General features: G+C 38.2%; 1 protein-coding gene across 1 annotated transcript in view; it reads right to left on the reverse strand.

Moving 5' to 3' along the window:
• Positions 1-13301: 13301 nt before the first annotated feature.
• The window catches only part of LOC110831456 (T-box transcription factor TBX20), an 85729-nt gene continuing 80913 nt past the window's right edge, over positions 13302-18117 (reverse strand). Inside the window, exon 6 of the mRNA XM_022067470.2 lies at positions 13302-15091. Within this exon, the coding sequence (XP_021923162.2) occupies positions 14536-15091 (556 nt within the window). The 3' untranslated portion in view covers positions 13302-14535. The remainder of the gene's footprint in view (positions 15092-18117) is intronic.

Here is an 18117-nt window from a genome sequence, read left to right on the forward strand (position 1 = left end):
AGAAAATGTACCACATCCGCCTTCCCCATCCCTCGGGACTGTAATCTGTGAAATAATAATGTGTATTCTCCAGAACTACAAGAAATGTGTCGACCGGTAGTGATGTAATTAAGGCGTGTATGCATTTTTGTAGCATAGTTGTACTTATTTTCCTCCGCATATTTTTTTATTCCCGTCTGACACACTACACATGCATTTAATGAGATTAATGTAGGAAGCTGAACACAATTAGCTGATGTGGATCTGCCTATTAACAATTCAATTTTGATTGCATTGGTTATGTAATTTTATAGACGGTAAGATATATGTTAATAGTAGGTCTATATGCTTAAGACATCTGTACCAACACAGCTGCATAATCTAAAATATTAACCTACATATTTAATTACATTTTTTAAAGGTTGGGCTTGTTATCGATATATGATGTAAAAAATATTTAATATATAAAATTTCTATGTGTACATAATTACCATCTTTATGAATGTATATAAATATACAAATCTACAAATAAAGAGCATCATATAGAAAATATAATTTTAAAAATAAAATATTAACATCGACTTTGATAGTAACATTTCACTCTTGTTAAATAATTGTAATTAATATGACCTACAGGTAGTTGCTGTTTTGTTTAAAATAATGTTAAACTATACCGGTCGTGTGTATGTAGTTTTTTTTTTTTAACTTCTAAAGAAACAAATATACTTTCACGTGTTGCTATACTAACAGTCAAGAACTACACATATCTAAAATACACTGTGGGTCATAGCAGTTTTTAGCCGACATGAGAATCAGTGGTTTTATGGTCAGTGATGCAAACTATAAGGTATACATACAAAATATGTTTATAAATCTAGATTTTTGGATTTTTGAACCTTGTTCATCGTCTATTGTTATAGAATACACAATTTTTTTTAGTACTGAGTCTGTCCTCGTCTACAGGTGTAGTGTAGAGGGACATCTTACTCTGTGGGCCCAGTTAGAATGAACTAATCTCCAGTGACTAAGTCAAAAACCCCAACAATTTAGACTGTGTAACACCATCGTCAGAACCCTTCAGATTCGATAGTTATAAATGCTTTCCTGTTATTTTACACTCGATTCGGCTCCTCTTGAGTTAGGCGGTACAGGTGGTGCCATATTTTCCACTCCATAATTTATAATGTTACTGTCATGAATCGGTTTAAAAATACCCGTTTCTAATCGCAGTGTAGACCTATCAAGTTACTGCAAAGTTTACATTAACACACGCGAATATTTCTACGCCATTCGTCCTAAATTACTGGTGTTTAACCCGAATGTGGCTTGGTGGAATATTTGAAGACATTTTTAATAATTAGTAATGAACGGTTAGTAGCGGCTGTCTTTAAGAACGCGCACCTCTCAGGAGACTGCACTACCGTTCAAGCCGAGTGTTGGCACTTTTGAAATGGGGAAAATAGGACCCTCCGTCTATGTCAAACCGCAGCGTACTACTGGAATTACTGAAATGTTGGGTACATACTTGTCAACTTTTCAGTGGGGGCCTCTCAGACCCCAGGAAATCTACTGAAGTTTTATATACCTGCCAGTTTAGCAACAGAGTCTGTGAGAATCTAGCACACCACTGGCAAAGTTGAAATTTACATACCAACACGCTACTGTATTTGCTGAAATGTACATAGGCTACCTTCTACTTTATTAGTGTGGGATTTCATATTATGTGTGTAATTCTAACACCAAATTATTATGGATGAAAAAGTAATGTACGTTGCATGAAGTTATGTTTTAAGGAATTTACCGTCCGGTAAACTAATCTTAACATTTTGAAATACAGGCCTGGACATGTAATCGAATACGTCTAAGTAATTTATTGTTTAATTTAAGATTTTCACGGAGGTGAGTCTGAAGTTGGCTGTCTTCTGGGTTGTTGCGCTGTGTAGTCTGGTCGATGTCAACCAACGTTTCAGAGGTCATACTGCCTCCGTCATCAGGGCGGTGAGTATGAAGATTTCTGTCTTCTGGGTTGTTGCGCTGTGTAGTCTGGTCGATGTTTACCAACGCTTCAGAGGTCCATGCTGTCTGATCGTCCTGATGATGGAGGCATCAAGGACCTCTGAAACGGTGATAAACTTCTACCACATACACGGAGCAACAACCCAGAAGATAGCCATATTCTAATTTATTGTAGTTTTGTCTTCAAGGAGTGGTAAACGAACAATTCTTCCTGGGACCATTGAGGTCCCTTCACTCTGAAGCTAATAGTGTCACGATCTGAAGTGTATTACACTCTCACCTTGAAATGAAAATTTTAACAAAAATAACCTTAAATTCAGTCACCTTGTGATTATCAAACTGTAGATCAGTAGCAGGACAAACATTCTACCACTGTTGTTCGTGGTAGTGAGCCCTCTTCATAATCTTAAACCGTAATTCTAATTAATTATAAAGAATGAAATGATGAAGAACTTTACAATAAGAAACATTTGTATAATGTTGCTGTGATACTTTTTCCATCAAAAGTAGACAATCTCTTTACCTGTTAAGTAACTACATTCTGCTCAAGAAAGATTCTATATCATCAAGTTAATTATCTAGTTAACTAATTAATAAGTTTGATGGTTAAGTAACTTGTTAATTACTTACATAGTCAGCTACTTAGCTAACTAATTATCTGGTTAACCGGTTAGTCAGATACTTAACTAGTTGATTAGTTAGGTAATTAATTGGTTACGAAGTTAGATAGTTAGTTCTTAATTAATTAACCATTCCTCAGCTACTTTCTTAGTTAGTCGACAGGTTAACAAGCTATTTGCAATTACCAATTATTTGGTTAATTAGTTTACTATTTATTAGCTAGTTGATTGGTTAGTTACGTTGTTAATTTGGCAATAATTTTGTGAGTTATTCCGGTAATTTATTGATTACAAAAATGGGTATTTAGGTAAATGTATCAAATTGTTACATTTGTTGGCTATTTAGTTAATTAATCAGTTCGTTGGTTTACTGGTTACATAATAATGATATTTCATTCAATTTCTGCCCGCCCCAGTTTGAACTGAAGTAGATCTCCTGTGTTAACACACCTCTGTCCATTGAAATTACACTGAGGTCCGCTCTGTAATCTGCGTAACACCGATCATATATCTGCCTAGCTGCATGATGCGCCTGTCAATTTATTCCATCTTTGTATCTGTACCCTTCCATCACCCACCCTACCCCGCGGCAATCAGAATCCAATTTCGGAATCCACCCTCCAGCTTTTGATCGTTCGTTTAGGTTCTACAGGCGTGAGATAGCTGTGAGCCGAGCAGACAAGATTTAGGGGTTAAAATCACTCTATACAGTAGCGGTCGCTACGGATAAAGGAGGTGGGGGGGGGGGGAGACAACCCTGTTGGGGTAGCTGACTGACACAAATAGGGTGAACTTTTGGCTTCCTGAGGATGGGTATGTTCACTCTGCATGTTACATGCGAACAGTATCTAATGTATTCAATATTCTCCCCTTTTCAGTACTATAGGCTACTCTGAAGATATGATTATATACGTATGCATGTCCCACGGAGAATTACTGAACAAAGGGCAGTGTGTATCAGGATAACTTAAGGGTGGGGAGTTGTATGAAGGCGGAATGTGTGTGTGCAGGGGTTTGGGGTGCGGAAGTCAATTTGTCCTAAGTGCCCACACGCAGTTACGTTGCCATGGACTTTTGGTTTATCAGTGTAGTAAATAGAGAAGGCTTATGTTTATACATAAATGTTCTCTACACCATCTCAACTGAAGCGAATGTTGAAATGACTCCATAAAAGGCATCACGAGGGAAGAGAAAGGGAGAATTATGTAGTAAGGGGTAGAGAGTATATAGACGTCTATAGCTACTCTCTCTCTCTCTCTCTCTCTGTCTTGTCGTTTCACGGTATCCACAGACAACCCATTATTTTATGCGTATTTCGGGGCCCGGCGATAGAGTGCAAAGTTGAAACCATTAGCGTCTTATCGCGCCGAAATTGCCCCCATATTTCTCACCCTATCTTAATAATGCATCGGCCCCTGGAGTGGTTGGTTGGCTGGTTGGTTAGCTGGGAGAGGAACGTTCTGCCATATCGTGGCTGGCTATCTTGCGATTCCAGCAGGAAAAGGAATGGGCTTGGCGCTCGAAGTGTGAAGGATTACTCACCAGAGGGGAGAGGAGTAACTCTGAAGCCACCGCATTTCCGCGTTGCTAGGCGACTAGCAGCCTCCCAACCTCGGTCGGTCCAGGTAGCCATAGCAGCATCATCATCATCGAAAGAGGAAACGTACAGCGTGTTAAAAAAAACATCAATTTGTTGAACAGTAATCGCTAGATTTAGTGTCCAACTTGTATGGACCAAAAATGCTATAAAAACGGTTATATCAGTGGGATATTTCTGCAGCTGCTCCAGACTCACTAATCCGATGTTTATAAACCAGTCTACCGGAAGGGAACCGAAACAAAACGTGATAAAATTTCATCAGGTTATTTTTCAATTTAGTAACCACGATTATGCTCCTATTGTAAGCTATCTGTAGACCTGTAATCGATTACCGAAAGCACCATTTCCGTTCCATATTTAGTTATACTTAAACAATAAAGTTGTTTATTTATTGTGCTAGTCTTAATGATATGTGTATAGGCCTTTTTAGATTATTTTATGCACAAAATAAATTGATTATGATGGCTAATAACGAGGACGGAGAAACGGAGATTAATGGGAAGACGTAGACTAATAACTTTTTAAGTCTCTTTTTAGACGACGTTGAGAAAGCGTCGTTATGAGTAAGATAAACTAAATAACTTTTTGTTTTTTATGTTAATTATATGTAGAATCCAGTCATGTCTTCTGATCTTAGCCTTGCATATATTAAATAGCATTTATAAGTATTTAGTTAAAAGCTTTATATATTTATTTTTATGTTGTGTGTAGACTGTCTTTATATTAAAAATATGGTTTAGTATTATCTCAGTTTGGTCCCCGACTGTTTCGATTTACGGACGGAACAATCTCTGAAGTTGATTAAAGCAGATCATGAATCTATTTTGTTGACGTAATAGGAGAAAAAAAAATATCCTGTACTGTGAGAGGGCGAAGGAGTTGCGAAATATCGAGAGGGCATATTACAAAAATTTAAAGCTCCTACTCGCGGACTTTAAGGATAAAAGACAAGAGAATTGACGTATTTTGTTGAAGATAGTAGCTTTTAAAATAAAACACCTGTCAGTGTAAGTGTAATATATTGACTAAAAGAGTGCCTGGAGAAAAGAACGTATTTTTTATTATCGTGTTCAATAATCCAGGTACTGGACCCTATCCTCAGCCAAGTCTAGTCCAAATCCTCACACTTTACTTATTCATAGATGATTATAGAAGTAACCGTCTATGCTCAGGTGTACCAAGTTGAATGTCTCTTCTGTTCAAGTTTTTCGATTAAAATTGTGCATGCATTTTTCATCTAAATGGGATTTTGGGTTTTGACGGCGGTGACTCTGAAGATGGATGTCGCCTGGTTTGTTGCGTCGTGTAGTCTGGTAAAAGTCTGAAGACGTTTTAGCGGTCCTTGCTGGATCCATCATCAGGGCGATTGTCCGTAAACTTCTAGTAGACTACACGGCTTAATAACCCAGAAAACAGCCAACTTCATCTTTCATCTGCTACACATTCCTCCCATTTCACACTACTAAAGTCTGGTAAAGATTATAATTTATAAAGTTCCTTAATATGTAATTTTCTCTAGCTACTTCTTGCTTCTTTCTTTAGTTCAAATATTTTCAAAATTGCTTATTCTTCGAATTTTATGTTCAGGCCCACTATTTGATCTCGTACTTAACGTTGGACAGGTTTATAATGTTAGGTTAGTAACTCTGTAGGTTACATGAATAAGCCTCACGTAACTTGAATATGAAAAACTGATGAAACTGAAAACAAAAGAATGCAGAGCTGTGGATGTTATTTTATCGCTTATTTTCCAATCACGACAGATTACTCTTTATTCGCTGCCGTGTTAATTAACGTGTATCGTCTTAAATGTATTAAGAGGTGATGATTTAAAGGTGTTAGCATCAAAACCAAAACACAATTAAATGATAAACAAACAACTCTCTGCCGCATAAAATATGGAACTTTATTTTGTGTCTCGTAAAACAGAAGGCCGCTTCTGATATAGACAATGAAAGAAATCAATACGTATGAGAGTTTTCAAGGAAAACTGTACTATAAATACAAATAAAAAGGAAAACTAAACGCTGTTTCTTCAGCTGCGGGCGCAACCTCCCCCCCCCCTTTTCCTGTCTCTTTCATCCATTAATCGTTCTTATAGGGTGCCTATAAAATATGGAAACCAAACGCCAATACGTTTGCTACTTGTTTCTTATTCGGTTGGACGAGGATGGATATAATTTGCGACAAGCAATTGTTTTCCCTTCTTCTTGTCAGATAGATGTCGCGGGTGTAGTGGTTAATACCCTGAACAATATTGGATGCGACCCAAATTTGAGTATCGGAGTCAGGCATCCATTAGTTACCTCGTTCTAACCAGGGAGACAGTGGAAAAATAATTTAAACTAAAGTACGATCACTTAATTCTGTGCTCTTTGTAGCCCATAATTTACGATCGTCTTCCTAGTCGACAGAACGGACATAACCTAAGCAGTTGAGAAAGCGTCGATATAATTATTTAAGAAACAAACGGAGAGTTAAAATGTATAATAAAATACAGGTCAATACACAAAACTTTATTTGGATGTTAAAATTTAAAATTTAAATGTTAAAATTTTAAATTTTAAATTTGCGCCATTCATCACTATAAGGATGTTACATTAGAGCGCTTTCATTCATTTCACAACATGTTTCGATGTAATACATCATCTTCAGGTGTTGTTTTTTAAAACTATTTTATATTATAATGCATGCCTTTCAATATACAATAATGAATATATTGAAAGGCATGCATTATAATATAAAATAGTTTTAAAAAACAACACCTGAAGATGATGTATTACATCGAAACATGTTGTGAAATGAATGAAAGCGCTCTAATGTAACATCCTTATAGTGATGAATGGCGCAAATTTAAAATTTAAAATTTTAACATTTAATTTTTAAATTTTAACATCCAAATAAAGTTTTGTGTATTGACCTGTATTTTATTATATATTTTAATCAAAAACACAAACATGACGCATGTAAACCTTAAACGGAGAGTTCTTTCTTCCCCTACAGTAGTTTGGAAAATGTAGCCCACAATAAACAATACAGTTAATTTTACCTTTCTTCCTTTAATACAATTATTATTATTAATTTCTCAGTATTCACTAAGTACACTAATCGGTATATTTGATGTTACATTAAAACTGACCTCGGCACTAGATAAGGGTGAGTGGTCAGCATCACGCCCCGGCCGCGCTTAACCCATGGAAAAGGACACCAGTACCCATTGTAGTGGAGGCTGGGTGGACCCCAGAACCAATCTTGACGCAGAGTCTAGAGGAAAAAAAAAATCCTCTGCCCCCGTCGGGGATCGAACCTCGGTCCTGACTAAACTTCATCATCATAATTATATTTACTTACATTTTCTTTATCGTTGCTGTGGAACTGCGGATGCTGAAGGCACAATGGACCATCCCCCGGTTGACGGAAGAGTGAATATCAGCATTTATAGGAATTATTTTGGTAGCGAAAAAACCGAATTACGCAGAGAAAGACACGAACCAAGGTCACCGCAAATCCAGTTTGGTATACTGTACTTGCTGTTAGTTCCTCGTACCATGAAATTTAAAATTTGGCTTCTTGAACAAGAAGATAGCCGAATTAAGAATTATCGTATAGCAATTAGAGTACTTGCTTCGTTAGTATCCTTGTCATTTTAATTACTACGCGGGTTATGAACTTTTCATTTTGTTTTTTGGGAGGAAAAAGCTGTACCAATTTGATCATAATATTTAGGCCCATTTTTATGGATATTACTATAGGCCTGCTCTAATTATACGACCCTTTCATAATTTTTAATCTCTTTCTCATAGGTCTAGCAGAGAGAGGAAGTAGACACACTGTAATAAAAATAAATAAAATATACAGAAGTGACTGAAATTCGATTCCTTCGGACATGCCACCAATAGAACTTTTTTTTGTGCGTCAGTATAAATGTTCTGCCTTAAGGCAGGTTACTTTTCGTTATGTTGATAAGATATATAGGCCCTATTATCTTGTTCTATTTATGCTGAAGATATATCTTTATAATGGTCTGTCAAGTCTGCACGACACCTATAACTTGTACAGTTAGTAAATCGCATTAAAATAATTAATTAATTAAGTAATAAATCCAGAACAAAGCCAACTACAATACTCATATACTGAAAATTGCCGTATTGGTATTAAATAAGTCCTGTAACTGAGGCAGCATCTTTAAATAAACTGCTAATAAACGGACCCAAGTGAATGCCGAGATAGTACCTTGTAATAGGCCACAACCTACATTTTACGAATTTTTACCTACTAAATATTCATTTTGAGTTTTCAATTTTTTCGATGTTTCGCTGTTCAAACAGCGTCCTTAAACAAACTATGCAACAATCTCGGCAAATTCAGGAAAGAGAGGATTCAAAATGGGTAGATTCATTTCACCACAGCTTTTCCAAATCATCATTTCAGAGGTAAACCCACTATTCGACACTTAATGACCGAGGTAACTGATAAAACGTCGTTAAATAAACCAAGAACTGGGCGACGAATCACAGTCAACATTAGGCTTACGACCACAGCAGGTGAAACACTGTCTACTGCCTTTGCCGACCCAGCGCATTGTAGTTCCTTTCCTCCAGAGTCCGATGAATCGATGCCCGAAGCGATAATCAATCATAGCCGGACGAGTGTGAAGTAGCTGCAGGTAACCGAATGGGAATGATTATTTTATGAGCATCATCCATTACACGGATCAATGATGAAAAGTTAACTACCATTCTACCCTGAAGATTAGTGAGTAGCCAGGCTTGAAGGTCTGAATTCGGCGGACGATGTCAGCTATGAATGAAACAAACGAAAGCACAAAGTATCTTCTGGTAGCTCATCTTAACAGCCACGGTGGTCTAGCAGTTAGAACGCTGGCCTTTAATCCTGGGGGTCTCGGGTTCGATTCCCGGCTGTGCCCGAATTTATAACTTGTGTTGGGCAAGGCCGTGGTCTAGGCAACACGGAGTTTTCCTCCGGGGGCTTCTTCCCCGGTTTCTCCGTGGCATCCCAACAATTACTCCATTCACACACAGAAGAAGGCAATGGCAAACCACTTCTGGATCATCTGCCAAGAACGTATATGAACAGGTCCCAGTCCGAGAAAAGGAGGGAAGGATCCTGTTCATATGGACCTGTCGTCAGACAGAACACTAAATAATAATAAGATGAGGTGGTCTAGCGGTTAGAACGCTGGCCTTGTAATCCTGGGGTCTCGGGTTCGATTCCCGGCGATGCCCGAATTTATAACTTGTGTTGGACAAGGCCGTGGTCTAGGCAACACGGAGTTTTCCTCCGTGGCATCCCAACAATTACTCCATTCACACACAGAAGAAGGCAATGGCAAACCATTTCTGGATCATCTGCCAAGAACGTATATGAACAGGTCCCAGTCCGAGAAAAGGATGGAAGGATCCTGTTCATATGGACCTGTCGTCAGACAGAACACTAAATAATAATAAGATGAGGTGGTCTAGCGGTTAGAACGCTGGCCTTGTAATCCTGGGGTCTCGGGTTCGAATTTATAACTTGTGTTGGGTAAGGCCGTGGTCTAGGCAACACGGAGTTTTCCTCCGTGGCATCCCAACAATTACTCCATTCACACACAGAAGAAGGCAATGGCAAACCACTTCTGGATCATCTGCCAAGAACGTATATGAACAGGTCCCAGTCCGAGAAAAGGATGGAAGGATCCTGTTCATATGGACCTGTCGTCAGACAGAACACTAAAATAATAATAATAATAATATTATTAGGTGTATCAGTTTTTAATTTCTGAGACTTTCACCTTAAGATAATTGACTAGATGTTTTGTAGGCGTAGGCATGTACCCTAAGTGCTAGTGATATGGAAAGTGGCGACGGAAGAAATACCTTTTGAACTGCGTAATTACTAGCATGTCTACTGTGATGAGAATGAGTGAGTTCAAATAAAATTGTTTTTCCTTGACCCTTCATTGATTAATTATAAAAATAAATCTCTTCCACGACTATCACCGGAAATCAATTTTTCGTGTTTGTGCTGAGTGGACACATGCTTTTTAAGCAGCCGTATGTGTTCATGGTTACTGTAAGCTTCGTTCGTAAGTCATCTATCTTTTTATTTTGTTTTATTCTTACGATGAATGACTGGAGAGGCTAAAAGGTCTCATATCTAAGACGATGATTAATTACTGACCTTAGTAGCATCTAATAAATACCATGAGCAGAAGCAATGCTGCTGTAAAACTTGGCGTGGATCTAATTATTTTGTTTGTAATATAAGGAGTTATGAGTTTGATCTTCGAATAAAGTTTAAAGGAAACTAATCGAAATTAAGAGTTGAATGTGGTTAATACGAGGCTCGTCCACAAAGTAAGTTCCCCTGGGGCCGTTTACAGAAACAAAACACAATTTCATGGAAATATTTATTGCAACAGATACAGCAAGTGTCCAGCTATTTTTCAACATATTCGCCACCGGAATTGAGACATTTGTCATACCGTGGGACCAACTTTTGAATACCTGTGTCGTAGAAGTCTGCCGCCTGGGATTGGAACCACTGTGTGACAACCATCTCCGCCTCTCTGTCATTCTCAAAACGCTGACGCTGACCGGACAGGAATTTCTTGAGGTGTAGGAAAAGATGGAAATCACTGGGAGCGAGGTCCGGGCTGTAGGGTGGATGATTAAACACCTCCCAGCTGAACTCCTGCAGGAGACTTGCTGTCCGTCGAGCCGTGTGCGGCCTAGCGTTATCACTGACCGCACTTCACAGTCGGCGGGAGCTGGAATAAGAACCTCCATCTTCAACAGCTGCAACGATGCTACTGTGAGAACGCGGGAAGTACCGTTAGTGCATGCGCCATGCTACGTCATTGCTCTATCACGTACGCACAGTCGCTTCGCGCAATATAAGGTTTGCTAGCTGTGGGACGAGTAGGAAACGTACTTTGTGGACGCGCCTCGTATAATATTTTTCACTTAATACGGGCCCCAGGCTTATTGTAAACATTAAATAACGTATACAAGATATATGTAGTGTACACAGTATTTACTTAATCTAGTATAAAGGTCTAGAATGAGTGATGTTTCACTTCATGCAGCGTAAAAACCTTCGTGCAGAAATATGGCCATGATGTTTATTTAAAGGCTGAAGTTTAAAGATTATTAAAATTGACACAAAATGAAAGTACGTAGGTAGTAGGTTTGGCCCAAATATAAACACAAAACCTAGCAAATAAACCTGTATTTTTGTATTTTGTCACTAGATGCAAATAAAAGTTATAATACAATCATCTCGATGCGTTATTTCTTATTAATGTATTTAAGGGCAAAATAAATTGCCATTCCATTATGGACGCTGTTGGTTTACGTGTGCCGGCGAGGCAAATGAGAGAATTGTCTGCTTTTAGTGTGAGCAGTGCGCTAAGACATAGTCCTTCAGCCAGGTGCGTCATCGCCGCAAATGACGTATGTAAATCTTTGGACGTATTTAGCATAAACATTGTCTCCCTTGAGCAAACGTTCTCAACAAGGGAAATGATCTAGCTTCGTTATCTGTCTTTTTATATTTTTTAAAGTTTTACAATTATATTAGTGTTCCCTAGGTGGATTATTTATTTTTATTTATATTCCTTCATTTTTTGCTCTGTGTTAATATTGTTTCTATTTTGGGTTTGCCTGTACTTGGCAGTTATATTTAATACTGTACATGTATAAGTTTAGTTAATCCGTTTGTGTAATATTATCTATTATTATTTCACTATTATTGTATATATTATCAGTGTTTGCCTGTTATTGGCTTCTTGCTGTTGGCAAACACGTAAATAAATTAATAGAATTGAATTGAATTGAATTGAATTGAATAACTAATACAGAAAAATGCAAAACGCTAGGCGTGTGTTCAATCTCGCACGTTATATCCCAGCCAGAGCGTTTGCTGATGTTTGTGAATCATTTGGCAGTTCGTAACACATAAGACACCAGCACACTGGACTCGTAGCAGAATTTCGAGATTCACGAAGTGTTCGCCTCTGACAAGTGAAAGCTGAAATTAGTACCGCCCCGGTTTCGAGCAGTGTTACGCCGCTGCATGAATTCAATGTTTATTGATGTCTTTTAGTACTTGAGGGGTTCATTTGTAGTAAATATTGCTGAATTTTAAATGGAAGAACCTGTACAAAAATAAAATCTGAAGGGAATAATGACGATCGAAAGTGATTTAGAATGAAGTACCGAAGAGAGTATTTTGATCTAACAGTTAGGAGGTGCGGTTAAATAGATAGAATTACGTAATAAAGAGCTTTATAATTTTACTCTTCATCTAAAATATCAGGTCGGTTAAACCAAGTAGCATATCACTAGAGCTATGAATGTACATGTAACAATACAGAAATTAACCTTAAGGTTGTACTTCTAAGACCCAGTTCCTTCCTCTTGTGAACAGGTAATGTGTCATCGGGTACCATAAAAGATGAAGAATTTCTTTGCAGGCTGTGTGTCAGTAAGCTTTTTAAGAAAAATCTGCTCTATGCGCTCTTGCTACGTACGTAAAATAACGCTGGCCTTGTAATCCTGGGGCCCGAATTTATAACTTGTGTTGGGCAAGGCCGTGGTCTAGGCAACACGGAGTTTTCCTCCGTGGCATCCCAACAATTACTCCATTCACACACAGAAGAAGGCAATGGCAAACCACGTCTGGATCATCTGCCAAGAACGTATATGAACAGGTCCCAGTCCGAGAAAAGGATGGAAGGATCCTGTTCATATGGACCTGTCGCCAGACAGAACACTAAATAAATAACAGATACGCCCCATTTTACAAAGTTAGGAACGTTGCATTTCTGCTTCGTATCCGAAAGTTCTCCCGGTACCAGACTTAATCTTTGATACCAGATTTCCTGCCTGGGATTTTTCGTAGTTTTCCTTAGTTGCTTCTGGAAACTCCTGGGATAATACAGTATAACAGGCCACAGCCCTCGAAATGTTTTCATTCACACTAATCTTCGCAAAGGTCGCTAAAGGAATAAGGTTGGAAACACATTTTTAAAGAAAAGTAATTGGTGCCTGTTCCGTCACAGAATTAAGACAAGAGTGTAATTAACCAAGAGTATTGGGTAGTCATTTATTTATGTAAAGCAACATGAGGGCCTTATTTAACATGCTTATTTACATGGGCATGATTTTCTGCTAAGATATTTGAATATAAATAAATTACAGTAACTCCAAATAAATAACAATTTATTTGAATATTTTGAGGTCCTTTCTGGCACAGACTTCATCTAAACCCACTCACACTTGCAAAGAAAACATATAATTAAAAATTAAAATCTACCATACTTACAGATGGACATCTATTCAGATATTATCAAATACCTTATTGAACATAAATAAAGAATTTACATATTTTTATACAACTGTTTTATAAACAACGAGAATGTTACAGATAAAACAATTAAGCCGTTTTTGTTTGACAGATAAATTAGAACTAGAGAGTGGGGATGGGGGAGTATTATACAGCAGAGGACACTGAGTGTATTATATTTCCGAAGGACTGTAGCAAATATTTAAAATACACTTGTCCAAGTTTCTGTTTCACTAAATATAGCGTAAGTTTATAACAGGCAAAGTGAAAATAATACTGTTTGTTGAAAGTACATCTAAAAGCTAATCATTTTTATATAATACACATAACACGTACTGTACCTAAATATTTGGCGTGCTACACGACAATCCAGACGTTTTTCTTCACTTCGTCATTTTATCTGATTATTCCGCTAGATGACAATCACGGAATATGACTTTACTTAATAACGCCATTTTCTGCAGGAGAAACAACAAAATCGAATGTTGTCGTTATTGATAATGAAATTACAGGCAGTTTAGGAACTTGTGGAGCATCACGTGACCATCCTTAGGGGTACAATGGTGCTTATTGTTTTACAAACCGGCTAATAAACTGAAATAAATCATCGTAAGGCATTGCGACTTTCTCTGTTGGTGGGATCTTCGTCACTTTTATACTAATACATTTCTTGAAGTAAGTATGAATTACTGTTAGTAGGTATCACTATAAATCTATTGAATGTCTGAATTGAAATGGTTTCATTAATTAAGTTTTGTTTAAAAGTCATTAAAATACCGCACTTTGTTTCAATGTACGACACTGCGTCCGATGGTTTGGATTTCTTGCGAAGAACATTGATTCTGCACTTCAGTGGTACTCACTTGATACCAGTCACTTTATAATCACTTTATTTCTGGCTACAAATCTTCGCTTCGTGGATGCTGCCATTGTGCTACAAACTCGTTGACAACAGCGGGTTGTCGGCGCCTACGTCAAGGAAGGACTGTGAGAAGAGATCTCGGAAGTGTCCTGGATGCTATCAGGAGACGACACCGGAGACACTGTTCTCCTGATGCTACTCGCTGGCGGTCCGTAGGGAGAGAAACGATGTTGAGAGAGTCCACCGCTCAGTTGTGGGGGATATAGTGGTCGAGGCAGAGCCGGCGGTCCCTGGTGAGAAGCAGCCGCCACGGCGTTGCTGGAGGCTGCGGCAGCAGCCACCAGGTGTTGAGCATGCTGATGGTGAGCCGCGAGCAGTGACGGGCCCAGGCATGCCCACTGACTCCAAAGCATGCCCGGAGGAACTCCACCTCCTCCGCTCCCGGCACCGCTGGCAGCCCCATACAGGGAGCACATGGGACCCATGAGAGGGCCATATGGACCTGCAGCTGCCGCGGCTGCTCGCAGGAATAACTGAGAACGTGCGGCTAGAAGAGCTTTCTCCTCGAGGGTTAGGTTGTTGTTGTGGGTGTCCAACTCGGTGAAAGGACGGAGAGGAGATCGCAGGTAGTGCTGTTCAGCTAGCATCGACTCCATTGTCTCCCTGAAAGCATATAAAGTTCTGTGAGATTTTTAGGTTTGACGGCGACGAGTGTCTTCTGGAATGCTACATCGTATAGTCTGATAGAACGTTTCAAGGCAGTCGACCTGATGATGGAGGCACTAAGCGGCTCTGAAATGTCAGTTAATTTCTACAATACTATAAGACGCGATAGCCCAGAAAGAAGACATCTTCAAATTTTAGTGCGCTGGATCTTGTGTTCCTGTAAAGAAGTTCCTACATTTATAGGATCGCCATATCGCGTCTCCATAAAGCCTTTCTTTGGCCCTTGTCTTCAGTCAGTCTAACCCAATTCACATTCAAATTTTCTACAATCTTTCTTTAAATTACAGATATTTCGATATGCGTCTAGATCTCCAAAATGTATTTACAATTTCTGTTCAAAACTACAATTTTGTATTAGTTTTTATTACAATCCTCGACGTTATCCATCGTCTGTTTTTTGTCCTGAAACGACGTTTCGGGGTCTGGATGTCTCCGTCATCAGGTAAAATAAGAGAGCAGCAGTGGGTACCCTTAGAAGGAGCTCCGTCTAAGCTCATATTTCACGTGATGACGGAGACAGACCCATTCCCCGAAACGTCGTGTTGTGACAAACAATTGACGATGGCAAAACCTCAGAATTTTAATTAAAACTATTGAGATGCAGCATCGTCAATATCCTTTAGAATGAACTACAACTGTGTATGCATGTTTCTCCTCCATGCGTGCTACATATCCTATATTTTTCGTCTTAACAAATAATCTGAACCAAAGGAATTGCGCAATAGTTTGTCACACAGTAGATTTCCTTATGATCGGGTTAAGTAGCCCTGCACCGCTCCCTTAACTGAAGAACATACCCTCGTAGGCTGTCAACTACTTCTGATTTAATATTTATCAGTCGCCCTCTATAACGGGAGTCCGACACCTCTGTTCGAAAACTGAGCAAGGACTGTCCTGTGGGTTCACAGAATTTCTAAAACGTCTAAATATTATCACAGATCAGCGGAGGAGTTGTAAGAGGAACAAAATTTAAAAACGCACACTCCGCAGGGGTCGCCATGTTAGAGGACAGATGTATATACAAATAAAGTAGCGTGTAAACTGACAGAGTAAGGATTCCCAGTGCAATATCTAAGAATTAGAATAATAAGCTTTACTCTACAGGCCTATGAGACGAAAAGTGTATTGGGACCATTTAATTTCTTATTTTAGTTTATATAAAAATATGTGCCGCCCCTCACTGTTCAGACAGAGAAGAATCATAGCTTGAAATTTGTTAGGGTACGTGACTATCTGTTGGTGTCAGCATACATTTTGATCCATAGGAAACATTAAAACATACGATTAAATCCATGAGAACAACATTGAAGTTGTACATAGGAATTATTGCTCAACACCAATAATAAACGTACAAGTTATTTAATAAATAATAGCTTAAGCATATTAGAAGCTCATGCAATGAAAACTTTTAGTTGAAAGCGTTTAAATTCATGCAATATGAGAACTAGTAATTAATTCAAAGTTTCTAACTTCCTATGTTCGATATGTTATTTACCGGATTAAAGGCCTATAAAGAATCCGGTGTTACACCATGAATGTTAATTTGTATGCAAAGCACAACTTTATTATGATTATACGCCTGTTTCTAAGAGAAGGACGTTGTAAACCAGGCATTCTCTGTGTTCTGTTCTGCAAGCAATTACAAGCTTATACATAGTATCAGCATCGAGATAACGTGCCAGAAAATTTGTGTTACTAAAATTCAATTTTAATTTCAATTTCAAATGAATGGGCCAGGCAGACAGACTGCATTAACTGAGATGTGCAGAAAGCTGATGGCAACAGATAAGAGAGATAATAAGAAAGCTGTTCACTCGAGTGACGCCTTCTCTCTGAAAACAAAGAAAATTAATCAGAGAAGTTATTTTCTAGAGACAAGAGAAGGATTTGCAGAAAGAAAGGGTTGAGAGATTGTATCCTTCCAAATAAATTAACAGACGCATTAAATCGTACTGAAATAATAATGCTACATCTATTCTTTCTTCAACACATCAAGAAAATTGCTTTCATTTCCATCTAAACTTTAGCAAAGAGACAATGATTAAATATATATTCTTTGTAGCCTAGAAACAGTGAGAGAGGGAGATAAATAATTAGGAGAACAAGCTGTAACAAGTAACAGTAGCAGATTTGTTTTATGGCCCACATTCATCAGGATGGAAAAATTACTTTCTTCGAGAAAAATACACACGGTCTTCGTTTATGAAAGAGAGACTGTGGGACAAAAGGAAGTATTTATCCTCTACAGAATGACCAGAAGTTATCCACTAACTTCAAAGAACTGCTACTATGTAAGGAAATATAACTTCCAGCTTTATGTCTTAATAATATTATAATTAAGTACGTTATTAAATATTTCAATTTATTGAATTCCTTTGCAGTTGATCTCGGGGTTTTAGACCAGCCTTTCTCTCACCTTTGACGAAATCGAAACTTTGTGTACTATGAAATTTTACCCCCCCCCCCCAACCCTGTTACCGTGGTTCGAATCCAAAGTTAAACTGTTGAGCGTTTTATGAACATCATATTTACTTTCATCCACTTTTCGAGAGGAATTTTAAAATCCTGCCACTCGCATTATCTCATCCACAAATGTGACAGAATGTCTAAAATTGTCTCAGTTAAACATCAAAATAAAGACTGGATTTGGATCGTCGCAGAATAATAGAATGGTTAATTATCAGTCTAAAATGAGACAGTAAGACGTCATATTTTATTTTTTTTCCGTGAAGCCTGCTTTGCCATTTAAGAGCCCCTGTGTTTTCAGAGACGCACTAAACAAATATGCAAATGTTTCTGTGTTAACATTCCATTGCTGTTTGCTTCGAATATTGTTTTCAAATGCGCTCTTTAGTCTGAACGTGTATGTTGGCTCGCAGGCATAGTAAAACTGTGGTTGATGAGCAATAATATCAGTGGTCTACTTGTTCTTTTCTGCAATAACTTAGCTAGCAGAGATACTG

This window comes from Zootermopsis nevadensis, unplaced genomic scaffold (genome assembly GCF_977971745.1).
Source record: "Zootermopsis nevadensis isolate Lab colony 2312 unplaced genomic scaffold, Znev_1.0 Znev_ptg000017l, whole genome shotgun sequence".
NCBI lineage: Eukaryota > Metazoa > Arthropoda > Insecta > Blattodea > Termopsidae > Zootermopsis > Zootermopsis nevadensis.